The sequence below is a fragment of the Scardinius erythrophthalmus genome (assembly GCF_964197995.2).
Source record: "Scardinius erythrophthalmus genome assembly, chromosome: 20".
Classification (NCBI taxonomy): Eukaryota; Metazoa; Chordata; class Actinopteri; order Cypriniformes; family Leuciscidae; genus Scardinius; species Scardinius erythrophthalmus.
This window is the reverse complement of record NC_138240.1, coordinates 1,936,584-1,954,343: the sequence shown is the minus strand read 5'-3', so window position 1 is coordinate 1,954,343 and position 17,760 is coordinate 1,936,584. Positions and strand designations below refer to the sequence as shown.

Genomic DNA, 17,760 nt, shown 5'->3' with positions numbered 1-17,760 from the left:
GATCTTGCTCTGCTTGTCATGAGATCCTGCGTTGTGTTTGAAAGAAGCAAGATCTCTCTCTGGTCTTGTTGGATGCTTCATGTCCAAAAACCGTAATTAGGTCTTGAGCGTCTGTGGTTGGACTTTAACTTTCCTGACAAATATTTACTTGGCTTGCAAAATGTTCTGCAGTGTTGTTGATGTACTCGCGCGTTGTTTTTATGCACCCTTTGAACTGATTACTTCAATAAACTAGTCCTCTGATGCATTTTATTTTCAACAACATGTTCTGCCTCAAAAATACACAGACGTTTATCATTTATTAACTTACAGTCTTGGTCAGAATTATTGGCACCCTTGATAAATATGAACAAAGAAGCATGTGAAAATAAATTGCATTGTTAAACAATTGAAAATGGGGGGAAAATCTCATTATGAAATAAATGTTTACAATTAATGGCACCTTTCTATTTATTTTATTTTATTCAATATTGTTTTTTCAGCTTCCTTTGGCCAGCTCTGAGTTGTCTTCTATAATGCCTGAGTTTGGAGATCAGACATCTTTCCTCTTTTTTTTTTTCCACAGGGTTCAGGTCAGGGAACAGGGACCGTCATGACAGAGCCGTCATTTTGTGCCCAGTGACCCTTTGTGTGTTGTTTTAATGTTTGTTTTGGATCATTGTCCTGATGGAAGAACCAACCACGGCCCATTATAAGATTTCTAGCAGAGGTCGTCAGGTTTTGATTTTATATCTGTTGGTATTTGCTAGAATCCATAATAACATGTAGTCCAGGACCTCCAGCAAAAAAATAGGCCCACAACATTAAAGATCCAGTGGTATCCAGTGGGCATCGGGGTACTTTATATCCCTGTGTGCTCCGGAAAGCTCTTTCTGACCCCAAGACTTAACTAATTTCTGAAATTCTCCATCTGTGATCATTTGAGAGTCTTTGGACACAAACTTTTCTCCTCGCTGTGCATTAGGACGATATAAATGCCTTTTCCAGGCAGATTCGTAACATTTCATGTTGATTGGAACTTCTTAATTATTTTGCTGATGTTGGAAATGAAAATTTTCAACGCTTTAGCTATTTTCTTACCGCCACTTTCTATTTTGTGAAGCTCAACAATCTTTTGCTGCACATCAGATTTATATTCTTTGATTTTAGTCATTGTGATGAAGGGAATTTGGCCTTTTGTGTTCTCATATTTATACTCTTGTGGAACAGGAAGTCATGGCTGGATAATTTCATGTTCCTAGTCAACATGGTGTGCAAAAATGAATGGGAATATACTTCAGAAATATTGTAATCATAAGAATGCCTAGGGATGCCAATAATTGTGGCCAATGTGCATTAGAGAAAAACATTTGTTTCTTAATGTGATGGGTTTTTTTTCACTTTCAATTCTTTTACTTCAATAAATGGTTATATTTTTTGCGAATTTTTTGAATGAAAGATCAAAAGGATAAACAATGGAGATTTATTTTCACAGCCATCTTTGGTCATATTTACAAGGGGTGCCAATAACTCTGACCACGACTGCATTACTTTACAAAACTCAATTTACTTGACAAACAAACACAACCATCATTCCTATCTGCTTTATATCTGGCTACTATTATATTATATTACTTTTTGGACTAACTTTTTAGTTTCATTGCGATACAGTGATGCATCGGCCGTTGCATGGCTGTATTGTGTCAGTGTGTCTGATTAACTCTGTGAAGGGTCTACCACACGTCCCATGAACACGACGCAGCCGGTGCGATGCTCGTAGATGAGGAAGAGGAAGGGCCGGTCCACCACAAAACGCGTCTGTGTTGATAAAGGCATGAATCCGACGTGTGTCAATGCTGCGGCCTCTGTGCCTTCTTCATTCACTGTAATGGTGCCCTGATGCTTAAACTGAGAGAGAGGAGAGATTACAGGAATGAAGGGTGCAATGAAAGGTCAAAGAGTATGTGTTTGTAAGAGATTAGGCATAGGCGAACTAAAGTGCTCTCAACATAACAGTGAAAAGGCCTGTTTCTTACATATTGTGATGCATATTTAATTCAGAGTCAGGCTTATGTGCACTAAGATATGCGAAACAAGCTATGAGTTGCATTCGTTTTGCACGTGTCAGTCATTCAATTACCCAGTTGATGATGACCTTCTCGGAGGTCATGGGGGAAAAGTCGCCCTTGTCAGTGAACAGGTCCGTCAGGTTCATTTCCTTCAGGTGCTCAATCAAGTCATAGTTCTGCTCCAGCTTAAACCGAGGGAAAACCACCTCTCGAGTCCTGGCCGAGACGAGCACAACAAGAGAAGTTTGATTGTTAGAATATAACTGAAGAATGATTGGTTACACTTTATTTTGATAGTCCACTTCAGACATTTAACTAACTATAAGTAACTTTTCAACTACATGTCAGCTAACTCTCATTAGAGTATTAGTACGCTGTAGTAGACTGTCAGTAGACCGTTAGGTTATGGTTAGGGTTCGGGTTAGGAGTAAAAGAGTACTTGTAGTTGCCAAGTTACTTATAGTCTGTGGAATATCTGTTGGGGGACCAACACAATAAAGAGTTAGCAGATATTAAGCAGACAGTCTACTAATAATCTAATGATAGTTAGTTGAAATGTAGCTCCAGTTACTTATACTTAGTAGAATGTCTAAAGTGGACTATCGAAATAAAGTGTTGCCAAATACAATTGAAGAGTGATTTAGCCAATTAGGACGTGTTTCTGGATTGACATTTTTTTCAAATCATCATAATCAAACTCTGTCTGAACATCTAGTCATTAATAGTCTGAACATAATGTACAGCGCTTTATACAATAGAGATTGTTTCAAAGCAGCTTTACAGTGATAAACGTGACAATAAGGATCAATTCTGCTCTATAGCAGCTCTAAAATAGACTATAGTGTCATTTTTCAGTCAGTTCAATGTTGATTCAGTTCTGTTCAATAACTGTGTAAAGTTAATCAATTATGAAAGGAGATCAATTCATCTATAAGCAGCTCTAGAGAAGACAGTCGTTATTCAACTCCGTTCAGTTCAATAACTTCAATAGTTCAGCTATAAAGCAGTGGTTTCATCATCCAGCTCAATTCAGTTCAAGATTTGTTCTCATTCTGTAGTGTCAGTGAAGATATTACTGAACATTATTGAAATTAAAGGAAAATGATTGGTTAAGAATGATTGGTTTAGAACTAAACCTAAACTTAACCCTAGAATCTGAGTGTTATTCCAGGACCAACAATAGTTCTGATCCTACTTTGTCCAGCACTTCAAGTGATTGAGTCATTGACATTAAAGTGCCTCGCAGACTTGGTCAGACTAGTGTGCTTTACCGGTTGGTCATGTTGTTAAGCCACTTGTTGATCAGGGTTGGGGAGATCTCCTGCTCCAGGGATCTCATTCCCGAGAGTTTCTGAGGCACGGCGATGAGCATGCTGATGTTCCCGGTGTAGGGAAGCTGAAGTATGTCGCAGTTGAGCTCGTGGTCGGCCGCCGCCAGGTAACTCCCTTTGTTCTGCATCATGGGAACACGCACCTGCTTTTTCTCACTGACACGGAATTGCCGGTAGTGTGTCAGTTCCTTCGGGAACTTCTGCTCCCACGTACCTGTGTTTGTTGGGACAGTGAAAACATGACATTGCGGTGTTATTTGTGAGCTGCATGTAATATTATTTTTGACTTCTTTGACTATTTTCCTATTTTTCTATATTTTACTATTTTTGACTTGACTTTTGACTTCTAGTCTGTTTAAAGTAGGGGTGTCCAATCGTGCTCATGGGCGGCCACCTTCCAGCAGAGTTCTGCTCCAGCTCTAATTTAACACACCTGAACCAGCTAATCAAGGTCTTTAGGTAATGTGTTGGTAATGAAGTTTAGGAAGGTAGCCCTCTGTGAGCAGGATTGGCTTCTTTGACCTACAAGTTTCCCTGTTGAAAAGACAAAACAATTGTCCTGGTTTATGGTTGTTTGGTGCAAGTCTAGTTAGCATAGCTATGAGGTTCGCCAGCAAAACTTCTTGTAGCCAATAGGGGCTTGCGCACCGGCTAGTTATAGGAACTAGTCACCAGGGTGGTTCTCCGAGAACTGAATGTTCCCCTAGGGAAATATTCCTGGTTGCATTCGCACTTGCTGTAGGAACTCTGAAGTGACGTAAGCTGGCCGACAGTGTTTCATTCATTGACGTCAACAACTGGAGAATGGAGGACGTCGTGATCGGAGCTGTGTTTTTGTTGTGTGTCGTGGGATTCGTGTTGGAATGTAGACGTATAAGTAATGCGATGGAAAGAGCAAAAAGGAGGACGAAATCTTCTTGTGGTGCTACATATCATTGAGGCTGAGAAAAGAACTGTTAACATTAGCTATCTGTATATGTCTTGTTTATGTCCATCATGGAGTTTTATCATGAAGTAAACTGTGTGTTTACACTGCTTTTTAAAAACTTTCTATTGTGCTGGGTTAAACCCTATTCTGAGGTAGCATTTGTTCCCCAAAATGTGATCCTAGAATTAAATTTGTTCCCAAGTCCTGCAGTGCGAACACACCAAAAACTGGGTACTTCCGCCATTAGTTCAAGAAACTATGAAAAGGTTCCTCCGATGCGAAACTGAGGCTGGTTAACCAGATTCACAAGAAAGACAATGCTTGTTTGACCAGCCTAGTAGCAACGAGGAAGTCTTGCTGATTAACCTAGTGAAGATGCTGGTCAATTCAGTCGGGCTAAATTAAATGTTGCATTCAATGGAAGTACACAAAACATTTCACATACTACATGATTATTTGCTTTAGGATTGATTGCCGACTATACAAATGAATGGGGTAAACCATTAGTTTTACTAAAGAGATTCAGACTTTAGGTTTTGACCACCAGATTGGGCTTGAATTGGTTCACCTTTGAAGTAGAGGTAGTTCAGGAGCATCACTGCCATGTTGGGGTCGACGCTCTTCAGCGGTTCCTTTATCAGACCTTTGGTGATTTTCTGAATGCGTTGGTTGGCCTTCACAAGGAACGCCGGGTCGGCAAAATCCACAGACTGCGGCTCGGCGAAGTAGTACGTCTTCGCGTCGGCACGGAAAGCCTCCTGTACTTGGACGTTGCGTTTCACATACAGGTCATTAACGGAGCGCAAAGTGTAGCCGAAGTTTCGTCTGAAGAGCCTGTGTGTGAGTTTGCGGAAGAGCTTATGCACGGTCGAGTTATCGTAATGTGAGCTGGCGTTGACGAATTCGGCAAATCCGAGAGCTTGGTAGAGTTGTTCCTGAGTGGTTGGTCCGGCTCCCAGAGACATCATTCCCATCGCGATGGAGATCCCGACAGGAGCAAGAAGAATGTTGTCCGTCTGGTTAAGTCGATTGCGCAGTTTCCGATAAAGCCGACACCCGAAGCGACCGTTGACGACATTGATTCGCTGGAGGCGCGTTTGCCCGTGGAAGAGCCGCAACAGGCGCGCTCTCCGTATTTTGGGGTCACTTGGCTCCAAGAAGAGGTCAAGATCAGGAGCAGGCGTGGAGATCTCATCTATGTGATCGCCTTCGCTGTAGTCATCCTCACCTTCCGCCAGGATCTTATCGAAGTCCAAGTAGTCTTCATCTTCCAGTCCCTCCAGAGGGAGGTCGTTCGTGACCGTGTTTTCCCGATGGAAGTCCAACGGGATGGACTCAATGTCTGGAGAAAGTCCACGGGCATCCACCAACTTTTCCTTCTCAAAGTGTGAACTGAGGTCTTTGACCCCAGCCAGAGCGGGGCTACTCAAGAGAGAGGCTACGACTATAACCTGAAATATCCACATCCTATGAAAAAAAACAAGCATATGGGAATATTGAACGATTGACAGCTTCACTTGCAGATATTACACTCGGAAATCTAACACTCAATGCTCATACGCATGTTGCAAAATCCAGGGCCGTAACCCCCATAGACACTAATGGGGACACCCAATAGTGATTTCCAATTATTCTTAAAGCTTTTGGTTACTTTCTTAGCTTGATCTCTGAAATATCACACCAGTGTCTTATTAAATCTTATAGTCTTTAATGCTAGTTTGAGCTTCTTACCTGCTCTTTCCCTCTGGAATCTCTCTGTGTGTGTGTGTGTGTGTGTGTGTGTGTGTGTGGATGTCCGTTTGTGGATTCGATCCCCAGCTGGACTTTGAAGTGGCTCTTCACTGATCAAACAGTAGCGAGTTCAAACATTCCTCACATCTGACTCTATTTAACCCTTGAAATGCACGCAATCCATTAATTCTAGGTGCAAATTACTACAGATATGCTGTAAATGTCCTCTTAGGACTTTTATTACCCCAGTTAAATGACAACTGATATCCCTGACAGCTGTATTAAATGTAATGAGGAAACAATGTTTCGTTGTAAGAAAAGGTTTTTGATGTGATTTGCGAACTGACTGAAGAGAGTTTCTCCTTGGAAGTGAAATTGTGCTTATTGCATATTTACTGTAAATTTAGTTGTACATGTAAGTTTAGAGATTTTGTTTAACATGGGATAATCTCCTAATGGATCAAATAAATGTAATTTAATCTTGCTTTGGAAAAACTAACATGTATATGAATAGAGAAAAGTAAATGTTTTTAATGATATGGACTCCTTTTTTATCATTTTTTGACAAACAGATCATGTGCAATGTTACTGATACTGTATTGATCACTGTAACAATGTATTTTTTACTTGATTTAAAAAAAATATTATTTATTTATTTGTATAATTATTACTTTATTTGTTTTTATTATTTAAGAATAATAATATTACCTTTTTTTTTTTTTAAAGGACAGTGATGGCACACAGTGCTTTTTTGTAGAATATAATCTTTCTAAAGAACTACCTTTTCAACTAATATTTTGATAATGTTTTTGTATTTAAAGTATTTAATTTTCTGTTTAATGTGTCGCAGCTGACCCGCCGATTGCCTGCCATTAAGGAGGCCAAGCCGCGCCTGCAGAAGCTCTTCAGGGATTTCTGGCTCTACTCTGTGGTCATGGGTTTTGCGGTGGAAGGATCTGGTAAGGAAATAAATTCATCACTGACAGCGTTTAAACATGAATTCACCACGTACACAATCTGAGCACGTTCTCTAGCAGGATTTCTCTCACGGTATTTCTACAGAAGTGTGTGTTTGCCTGTGTTTTAGGTCTGTGGCCTGAGGAATGGTACGAGGGAGTGTGTGAAATCGCCACTAAATCGCCACTGCTGACGTTCCCCAGTGGAGAACCGCTGCGTTCAGAACTCCAGTACAACTCGGCTCTGAAGAACGACACGGTTACTCCGGTATCAAACGCTCTCACTGTCTCAGTGCTGTTTTACATCTGTGTTAAAGCTGCAGTCCGTAGTTTTTCTTCTTTGTCGCCATCTCTGTTCGAAATCTGCAATTGCAGTGATTCGCGGAATTATCAACTTTACGTGGGTTGTGCCTCGGCTCGGCACAGCGCTGATGAATCAGATGTTTTGAGGAGAATGTGCGGCTGTCAGTCGCGCCGGTGTGGATCCTGGCATTCACAATCACAGATTCTACTTTTTTGAAGTATGACCAACATAAGAGTTTTCACTGGGAAATGTTCTGAACAAGTAACGTCCACTTTTGTTCTGACCAACTAAGGTGGAAAAAGCATTGCAGTAAATCGCGCTGATTAAATCTAACGTTCACATATCATATCATGTCAAACCGTGCAAATTATACTTTGTTTTCAAATTGTTCATGTTAACAACATCAGCATTGCGTGACTATTTAATGCCTTTCCGATATTATCCTTGTTTTCACATGGGCCGGTTGCAGTCTCTTTTTTTCTGTAGCCACTCCGAAGTCTTTTGCGCTTTACAGCGGGTGAATCTCCAGCTGGTGATTGTCGTTTGAACCTTTCTGGATCCGCCATCAAATTGCTAAGTTTAATTATATCAAGTGCTGTGAGAAAAGGCTATAAATCTCCAGCATCCTCACACTCATCGCCGACTAGCCGAGACTCTTCTTTATGTGGACAGATGTGACGTAATGACGCAAAGACATGCTCGAATTTACCGTGGAAATCCACCAGTACCACTGGAGTTAAAAACATTATCACAAGCTCACCGTTTTGAATCGAGCTACGGCAAGCAGAGAGGTCTGAACACTGGCTGGTTATGAACTTGCTCAAAAATTTATCTTGGATCATTTTTAACCCAAAAAAGTTACGGACTGCAGCTTTAAGTATCTAAATTAACTCTAACAATAAGTGAAAAGTTAAGCACGTGTGTCGTTCTGCATCGTCTGTGCTTCAGACGTTAATTATTCCTCAAATCATTTGTCTTGTTGAGGAGAGTTACTTTACTAAGTTATCTGGCATTTTATATTATGAATATTGTTGACTTTTTGACTAACTGTTTTGTTTCTAAGTAGCTTTTGGATTAAAGTGTCTCTAAATGAATAAATGTAAATGCAAGTGACCAGACTGATGATTTTCACTTGCTGATAAATGAAAAATATATTTGTTATTTACTTATTTAATATAACTCCCCTAAGTTTAAAAAAAAAACAAATAAAAATATGCAAATGAACCCTTTTTATTTCTGAGTTAACTAGGTGCCATTCACTGAAAATGCAACGTGTTGAAGTTATGTAGCGCACTACTGTTTGACACTTGCATACTGCATGCTATTTTACAGTAGTAGTGTACAGTATATACTAGTTTCCCATTCTGGAAAGCCCTTGTTTATTCAAAATTCTCCTGTTTTGAAGGCGGAGTTGAGTGAACTGCGCAGCACCATCATTAATTTGTTGGATCCGTCTCCTGAAGCCGCCGCCCTCATCAATAAACTCGACTTCGCCATGTGCACTTACCTGCTGTCTGTCTACCGGCTGGAGTATATGAGGTTAGAGACGCTTGAACTTTCTGTTTTCAGTCTTTCTGACTTTCTTTAGAACAGCTCCTCTTATTATCCGCCACTTTCCTCGCCTCATTTGCACGAGCAATGGGAGTAATTTCAGTTAAACTGTAAAAAATCAGCGAAAGGTGAAGCAATAAGCATTTTATTTTACACCGTTACTACACAGCGCTGGAAGATCCCATGAGAAAGCTTTTGAATGCGCCTCAGTATTAATAATATCGCTGCAAGATCTAGTGTGAAGCATTTCAATTCTACAAACCATATTGGATCAAACAGCGCTGACGTGGACACCAGGAGAGACACTGTGCCATGAGTGAACAAGTTATAGAAGGCTTTTCAGTTCACAAATCACCAACATTCACCATGGATTTATTGTAGTAACGCTAACTGTAACTATAGTGTTCTGGCAGAAATAGTCCAATTTTACATTAATCATTTCAGGGTTTGTGCAACCTTTTGAGTGAAATTCAGTCACTTTTCAAGGGCTTCACACTTTTTCCAACACTTTAAACCTCGAAATATTATCAAATTTTAATGTTAGTTTTCCTACATCTTTAAACTAAACACTTTCATAGCAAACAAACACTTTAATTAGAAAAAAAGACATGAAATCACCACTTTAACCAGTAGATGGCGGCACAGGAGCACTGATTGACTTATTAGCCATTTCCACTCCCTAATATATGGAAAAAAGTAGGAAGTCACAAAGTCTCATGAAAAACAAAACCTTTTCTTTAAATTGTGATTGAATTACGCAGAAAGCAAGTAAAGAGTGCTCCGTTTATAATCACTGAAGCCGTCGGTTCAGTATGATACTGTAGAAGAACAATGGTACATTTAATACGAGTAGAATATTTACATTGTTTTTGCACGTTACTGTTGTTAATAAAAGTTAATTTTAATTCAAGTTATGTGATGTCAAATTTCCAGTAAACAAACCTGTAATATTATTAGTAACTGCCCTTATTGATGCAAAACAATAGTAATTTTATGATTAAATTACCTTTATGATAAACAAACCAGAAGTGCCTCCCATAATCTAAAATACAGTGGACTCGAAGGTGGGTAGTGTGTGTGTGTGTGTGTGTGTGTGTGTGTGTGTGTGTGTGTGTGTGTGATTGACCTATCTCTCTTTGTTCTGTGTTTTATCCTCTCTCTCTCCGACCTCCTCAGGATGTTGCACTCGAACGACGCCGACCGCTTCCAGGTGATGTTCAGATACTTCGAGGACAAAGCCATCCAGAAAGACAAATCAGGTCAGAAGCAGAATTTCATATGGTTGAGTAAAAAAATTCAAAATGTTTTACCACAAGACATTTTTATGCACTAATATGATAAATATATATGATACACCAATATTTACCTACATTATTTTTTACCAGAACATTTCGATATGAGAAATGACACTCTTAATAATTGTGTGTGTGTGTGTGTGTGTATATATATATATATATGTTGAACAGGTGCTAATTACAGTAATGTTTACTTTTGTTATTATATTTTAATTAATTTTACGTATTAGAACTTTTATTCATTATATCATCGAATCAAGAGTTTTGACTCAATTTATTGAAATTGAACTGATTTGTGGAAATCAACTGAAGTGGAAACTCTAACACTGTTATTGAATCTCTTTCAGAAAATTTAAGTTTAATCACTTGATCTTTAGGAAACCAATTGTTGCTTATTATTATGTAAACAGCAAAATCATTTCAAATATATAGTGAATATTGAATGCATCACACAGCCCTGGTTCTGACTTGCTCTGCCTCTGTCTCCATCAGGCATGATGCAGTGTGTGATCTGTGTGGGCGATAAAGTCTTCGATGTTTTCCTGCAGATGATGGCTGAGAAAGTGAGTCGAGTGTGTGAAGGATCTCTGAGTGCAGTATTGATCGCTCATTATTGATAACGGATTTGCGTTGTGTTTCAGCCCAAGACTAAAGAGCACGAGGAGGAGCTTGAGCGCCATGCTCAGTTCCTATTGGTCAACTTTAACCACACCCACAAGAGGATCCGCAGAGTCGCGGATAAATACCTCTCAGGACTCGCCGAAACGTAAACTTTGACTTTCTGCCAAACGCTATTGAGCCCTACCTAGACAGCATATTAAAGCATCACTGATGATGTAAACTCAACAATTTCCCCCAATATATATATGAAGAGTTCAGATGCAAAAACCTCTAAATGCCATCTGAAATTTTCTTCTAGAATGATAATTTTTATGAAGCTCGTATATTTAAGTTCTATAATTTCACTTAAATGGCAATTAATAGGTAATTTTCATTGCCATTTAAGTGAAATTACTGAACTTAAATATACGAGCTTCATAAAAATGATCATTCTAGGAGGAAATTTCAGATGGCATTTAGAGGGTTTTGCATCTGAACTCTTCATATATTCCTTGTAGTTTTTATTAAATTTTTTATGCTTATTACTATTAGAGTATAGAGTTCCACACAAAGTCTGCAAGCACTGTGAGTTTAGGTTGCTTTTAACTTGCTTTTGAAAAGACAAAATGTGGCAAACGAATCGTTTATAAATCTGTTTTCAACAAAAGAGTTCTTGGGTCTCCCTGCAGTTTTACTCTATTGTAAACTTCAGCTCTATAGTTTCACATTTGAAAGTAAAGAAATGTAGACCGGCATAAATATTAGTTTTATAATTTTAGTGTTGTTCTGTAAAATAAAATTATTATTTTATTTTATTTTATTTTATTTTATTTTATTTTATTTTATTTTATTTTATTTTATTTTATTTTATTTTATTTTATTATTATTATTATTATTAAACTTTTATTTTTGTTTAGTATTTTTATTACATAGTATAAGTGCTATAGTAAACATTTTTTTCTTTTATTATAATGATTTATTATCATTTATATAATTTAATATTAATAATAATTATGTATTAATAATAATTAAAATTACGCTAATGATTAATAATAACTGTAATAATATTCCTATTTATTTATCTCACAGAAAAACAAACTAAAAGCTCTAATCTATAAAATCACTGTTTGTCCTCTATATTGATGTAATAATAATTATATAAAAAAATTATGCTGATTATCATTATTTTTAACTATCATTTTTTTGTATTTTTATTGCTGTAGTATTATTGCAATAGTATTTTTTTATTTATGAATAAAAATAAAAGTATAAAAGTATTTATGAATTTAATTATATTAATGTAATAATAATACAAAAAAACTATGTTTAGTATTATTACTGCTATAGTAAAATATTGATGTATTTAATTGTATTAATTTAATAATAATAAAAAAAAAAAATGTATTTATTACATAAGTATTACTGCTATAGTAAAATATTTATTGCTTGAACACAGTGTGTGAAATCTCTGCTTGTCGTTTAGGTTTCCACACCTGTTGTGGAGCGGGAGAGTTTTGAAGACCATGTTGGACATCCTGCAGACTCTGTCTCTGTCCCTGAGCGCCGTCAGTACAACACACACACACACACACACACACACACACACACACGTGACCGATATAACTCATGTTTACGCTCTCACATGTCATTCACTTACCCTGACCTCTGTTAAACAGGACATCCACAAAGATCAGCCGTACTACGACATCCCCGACACCCCGTACAGAATAACGGTCCCGGACACGCATGAGGCGCGAGAGGTGAGACGGAGCCTCTGAGACATGAATGTGCTCTCGATTGGACTCCGGTGTTCTGAAATGTTGTTTGTTGTCCAGAGCATCGTGAAGGACTTTGCCGCTCGCTGTGGAGAGATCTTGAAGGAGGCCATGAAGTGGGCCGCCTCCGTTACCAAGTCTCATCTCCAGGTGAGCTCAAGTCACACACACTGTCAGTGTTGGGGAAAGTTACTTTTAAAAGTAATTCATTACAATATTGCGTTACTCCCGAAAAAAAGTAACCAATTGCGTTACTTAGTTACTTTTTATTAAAAGAAATGGGTTACATTTCATTTGCGTTACTTTTTCTCACCTGGGCTGGGCTTGCTTGTTTTTTTTTTTAATAACAACAATAAAAGTTAGGTTTTTGGCAAACGTTAAGGGCCTTTCACACCAAAAGTGAAATGCGTAAGCCTCAGGAGGAAGGAAATGTTTACGCCTGTATAGGAGAGGCTCAAACCAATTGCATTTTGCTGTTTTTATTAATTTTAAGGAATACTGAATGTTTTCGTGCAAGTGAGATGAGTAAATGCATGTTCACATTTAGTCTAGAACTACAATAACCATCATGTTTACACACACACACACACACACACACACACACACACACACACACACACACACACACACACACACACACACACACACACACACACACACACACACACACAACACCTCCTCACTTTATTTCTCTCAACATGTTGACAGGAGAGCTGTCAGTCAATAAATGTGAAAAAGTAACTAGCATTACTTATTTGAAAAAGTAACTAAGATATTTTGTTGAAAATTTAAAAAGTAATGCGTTACTTTAATAGTTACTAAGTAATCTGATTACGTAACTGCTGTGAGTGGAGGCGGGGCTCATTTGCATATTCATAGAACCACGTATACTAAATGAGGGCGAGCGTGTAGAGTTACATTCAAGATATTTTAAGGCATGAAGTTTTTATTTTTAACAGAAAAAAAACATAAATATGTAATTTTGGTGATCAAAGATGAGTTTTAAGGGATAAAATGATTGACTTCATGGGGATTTTAACTTTTAATAAAAAAGAACCAGCTCTCCCTCTTCCGTAGCAGAAGGATTTGTGGGTAATATTAGCTTTCACCAGGAATAGTTTACCATCTGGGGTACTTGGCAAACTATATGATGTGAATTAGATGCAGTGTTAGTTTTAATCAGCCTTAAATGGAAACCAGTCAGCTGTGGTAATACTGTGGTATTCTTTGAATATCATGTAAATACAAAGGTTTATGTTAATCATGACCGTTCAAAAGTTTAGGGTTGTATGAATTTTTATGAATGTTTTTGTCTTCTGCTCACCAAGGCTATCAAAAATACAGTAAAAACTGTGAAATATACTTACAAAATAGCCGTTTTCTATGTGAATATAATTTTGAACTAATTTATTCCTGTGATTGAAGACTGGAGTAATGATGCTGAAAATTCAGCTTTAGTGTCACATGATCCTTCAGAAATCGCTTATTTGATGCTCAAGAAACAGTGGATCTATATTTGTGTGTCTCAGGAGTATCTGAACAAGCACCAGAACTGGCTGTCGGGTCTGTCTCAGCACACGGGTCTGGCGATGGCCACCGAGAGCATTCTCAGCTTCGCCGGGTACAACCGTCAAAGCACGACGCTGGGGGTGAGAATACACACGTCTCACACACACACACACACACAGTCCCGCTCACAAACACACGTCCCGGCGGTAACCGATGCTGTGCTCTTACGGTAGATGGTTACTGAGATGGTAACTGAGGTTTTTGGGCAGATTAAGGTAAGACGGCGGCCAGTCTATAGAAGAAAAACAATCATTTACGAAGAAGATTTTTGATTTATGATACATATTGAAATCACTAAATTCAAAAACTGATTGATTGAACATCTGAATATGTATATAATTTAAACATAATCATATTTCAATGATTATTTACTTATTAAATGGTCAAATCAGTTTTATTTATATAGATCTTTTCATAATGCACATAGTTTCAAAGCAGCTTTGAAGATAATATTTGCAGTAATTATGCATTAAATATTTGTCAGCTCTTTTAGCAGTTAGTGCAGTTTATTATGAGAGTTTTATGTATGCATTGAGCCAAATGTCCTGCTACATTTACTATAGTGTTCAGTATAACACTTTATGATGCACTGTATCCCACAATGCACTGCAAATTTGACCTTAAGGTGGACTATAATGCATTATAAACATTAACCATATGAATTACTGTAAAGAAGATTCGAAACAGTGTGTGTTGTGAAGAGTGTTACACAGATTGTGCTTTTCACACTACGCTACTTAAAACTAACCAGATGTTTCTGACTAAAATCAAATGCGAGATGTAATATTGATGATTCCTGTAGTAACTCTTTATGAATATTCATTAGCACTGTTGTGTTCATGTTATGCCTGTTGGTCTTTGTGTTGTTTTTTGCATGGTATGCGCACTGCTGTAATTTTGCAGCATGTTTGCGTATCATTTGTCATTTTGTTTGTGCCGTTACATCATTGTGTCTCTGCTAACTCATCTGTGTGTGCGCTGTGATTGGTTGGCCCTGGGTTTGGTGGGTGTGGCCTGCCGTGTGTCCCTCCCCCTCGTCCCAGGCAGCTTTTCCTCAGGTTGGTACTCAATGCTTTCAGTTGCTTCATCTTGTTGAACTCTTGTTCTGTTTACAGACCCAGATATGTCTTTAATCATAGCAGTGGATCAGTATATTCCCACTGCTCCTCCTCACAGCACGCCTGATGCTTTATAGACGAAGGACTAGTCTGGAATGTGCATTAGTGATGTTTTTAACTGTGAAGAGACTGAATCAGTTCCCATCATGCCCAGGTTACCCAGCTGACGGAGCGGCCCTCCTGTGTGAAGAAGGATTACTCCAACTTCATGGCGTCGCTCAACCTGCGGAACCGCTACACCGGAGAGGTAAACGCTTCAGTAGTGTGTTGAGGAGTGAATCTCATCAAACTTGACTGGAACATTATTTCTTTATTTTAATTTTCTGTAAAAAATAATCCGAAAATATCTTTCTTTTTTTTTTTATAAAGAAAATCATTATTATTTATTTATTCATTTTAATTTAATCCATTTAAATTTAAATATTTATTTGCTTTCTGACATAATGTGACACTTTTTTTCACAGAAAATTTAAATAAGGAAATAAGAAATAATGTAGTCTTATTATTTTCCATAAAGAAAGTCTATTTTTTTGGACCAATTATTTAAGGACCAATATATATTTTTTATTTATTCATTTTAATTTAAATGTGTGGTTTTTTTTATTTATTATTATTATTATATTTTTAAATTTTAATTTAATTAAATAATTTTAATGTATTTATTTATTTGCATTGGGACATACTTTTTTTCACAGAAAATATTAATAAAAAAAATAACATATTCGTATTATTTTCCATAATGAAAGTCTATTTTTAGGGCCAAAAGGAATATATATATATATATTGTTTTTGTATTATGAGGAAAATGTGCTTTATTGTTGCATAAATAATATCACAATGCAAAAAATCTGTATTTTAATAGGCTTCATTTTCATACCTTTCTTGTTTTTTGGTTGACACATGAACTGGACATGTTTAAGTGTCCGTAATGCAAGAGCAGAGCATTTGATTGTGTGTGTGTGTCTGTGTGTGTGTGTTGAGGTGGCTGGGATGCTGCAGTTTGCAGAGGCGACGCACAGCGAGTCGAACCCCAGCAAACTGATGATCTCTCAGATGAGCGACGCTCTGGACGCCAAAAACTCTGACGCCTTCATGCAAAACATGTTTAAGATGACCGCACTGTTCATCAGCACTAAAGGTAACACACACACACACACACACACACACACACACACACACACACACACACACACACACACACACACACACACACACACCGCATCGAATGCATGATGTTTGAGTGACGCACACAAACTTCTCTGTCTCAGACTGCGATCTCCAGCTGCTGCATCATCTCTGCTCGTCTCCTCTGAAGATGTTCACGGAGCAGGGAATGGAGACGGCCATCGCATGTTGGGAATGGCTTCTCGCAGCTCGCAGTGGAGCTGAAGTCCAGGTAACTTTAAAGGGATAGTTCACCCAAAAATCTAAAAACATTTTTTTTTTATCATGAATAGATGCACTTTTATGATGATAGATGCACTTTTATGATGGATAGATGCACTTTTATGATGGATAGATGCACTTTTATGATGATAGATGCACTTTTATGATGGATAGATGCACTTTTATGATGATAGATGCACTTTTATCATGGACAGATGCACTTTTATCATGGACAGATGCACTTTTATGATGATAGATGCACTTTTATGATGGATAGATGCACTTTTATGATGATAGATGCACTTTTATGATGGATAGATGCACTTTTATGATGGACAGATGCACTTCTATGATGATAGATGCACTTTTATCATGGATAGATGCACTTTTATCATGGACAGATGCACTTTTATCATGGACAGATGCACTTTTATCATGGACAGATGCACTTTTATGATGATAGATGCACTTTTATCATGAATAGATGCACTTTAATCATGAATAGATGCACTTTTATGATGGATAGATGCACTTTTATCATGAATAGATGCACTTTTATCATGAATAGATGCACTTTTATCATGGATAGATGCACTTTTATGATGATAGATGCACTTTTATGATGGACAGATGCACTTTTATCATGGATAGATGCACTTTTATCATGGATAGATGCACTTTAATCATGAATAGATGCACTTTTATCAAGGATAGATGAACTTTTATGATGGATAGATGCACTTTTATCATGGATAGATGCACTTTAATCATGAATAGATGCACTTTAATCATGAATAGATGCACTTTTATCATGGATAGATGCACTTTTATCATGGATAGATGCACTTTAATCATGAATATATGCACTTTAATCATGAATAGATGCACTTTAATCATGAATAGATGCACTTTTATCATGGATGGATGCACTTTGATGGACTTCCAAAAAAATACACCCATTAACTCCCATTATAAAGCTTGGAAGAGCCAGGACATTTTTTTAATATAACTCCAATTGTGTTTGTCTGAAAGAAGAATGTCATAAACACCTAGGATGGCTTCAGGATGAGTAAATCATGGGCTAATTTTCATATTGGGTGAACTATCCCTTTCACTATAACAGCATGACATGCTGTGAAAACCCTGTGTTCATGACGTGTGTGTGCAG

The 17,760-nt window shown here is 37.6% G+C and overlaps 2 protein-coding genes across 3 annotated transcripts in view; one reads left to right on the top strand and one right to left on the bottom strand.

The window, feature by feature from the left end:
- Positions 1-17,760, top strand: part of pi4kab (phosphatidylinositol 4-kinase, catalytic, alpha b) — a 59,979-nt gene that overhangs the window by 24,465 nt on the left and 17,754 nt on the right. For both annotated transcript variants that reach the window (XR_014028951.1, XM_081349127.1), the window contains exons 20-32: positions 6,889-6,997; positions 7,126-7,262; positions 8,704-8,837; positions 10,026-10,108; positions 10,637-10,707; positions 10,786-10,910; positions 12,228-12,309; positions 12,421-12,504; positions 12,580-12,669; positions 14,049-14,168; positions 15,361-15,453; positions 16,188-16,344; positions 16,475-16,602. Coding sequence is in view for 1 of the 2 variants with exons in the window: in XM_081349127.1 (XP_081205253.1) it covers positions 6,889-6,997; positions 7,126-7,262; positions 8,704-8,837; positions 10,026-10,108; positions 10,637-10,707; positions 10,786-10,910; positions 12,228-12,309; positions 12,421-12,504; positions 12,580-12,669; positions 14,049-14,168; positions 15,361-15,453; positions 16,188-16,344; positions 16,475-16,602 (1,413 nt within the window). In the remaining variant the exon portion in view is untranslated. The remainder of the gene's footprint in view (positions 1-6,888; positions 6,998-7,125; positions 7,263-8,703; positions 8,838-10,025; positions 10,109-10,636; positions 10,708-10,785; positions 10,911-12,227; positions 12,310-12,420; positions 12,505-12,579; positions 12,670-14,048; positions 14,169-15,360; positions 15,454-16,187; positions 16,345-16,474; positions 16,603-17,760) is intronic.
- On the bottom strand, positions 234-6,104 carry serpind1 (serpin peptidase inhibitor, clade D (heparin cofactor), member 1). Its single transcript, XM_081349128.1, has 5 exons — positions 6,039-6,104; positions 4,876-5,774; positions 3,320-3,593; positions 2,120-2,264; positions 234-1,887 (listed from the first exon to the last, which is right to left on the bottom strand). Exons 2-5 carry the CDS (start codon positions 5,771-5,773, stop codon positions 1,696-1,698), a joined length of 1,509 nt encoding a protein of 502 aa, XP_081205254.1. The 5' UTR covers position 5,774; positions 6,039-6,104; the 3' UTR covers positions 234-1,695.

Excerpts from the sequence above, each read along its gene's own strand:
- serpind1 (XM_081349128.1), bottom strand. The coding sequence starts at position 5,773 with ATGTGGATATTTCAGGTTATAGTCGTAGCCTCTCTCTTGAGTAGCCCC. Across the intron at positions 3,594-4,875 it reads GAACTACCTCTACTTCAAAG|GTACGTGGGAGCAGAAGTTC; the intron begins GTGAACCAATTC and ends CAACAAACACAG. Across the intron at positions 2,265-3,319 it reads CTTAACAACATGACCAACCG|GACTCGAGAGGTGGTTTTCC; the intron begins GTAAAGCACACT and ends CGTCTCGGCCAG.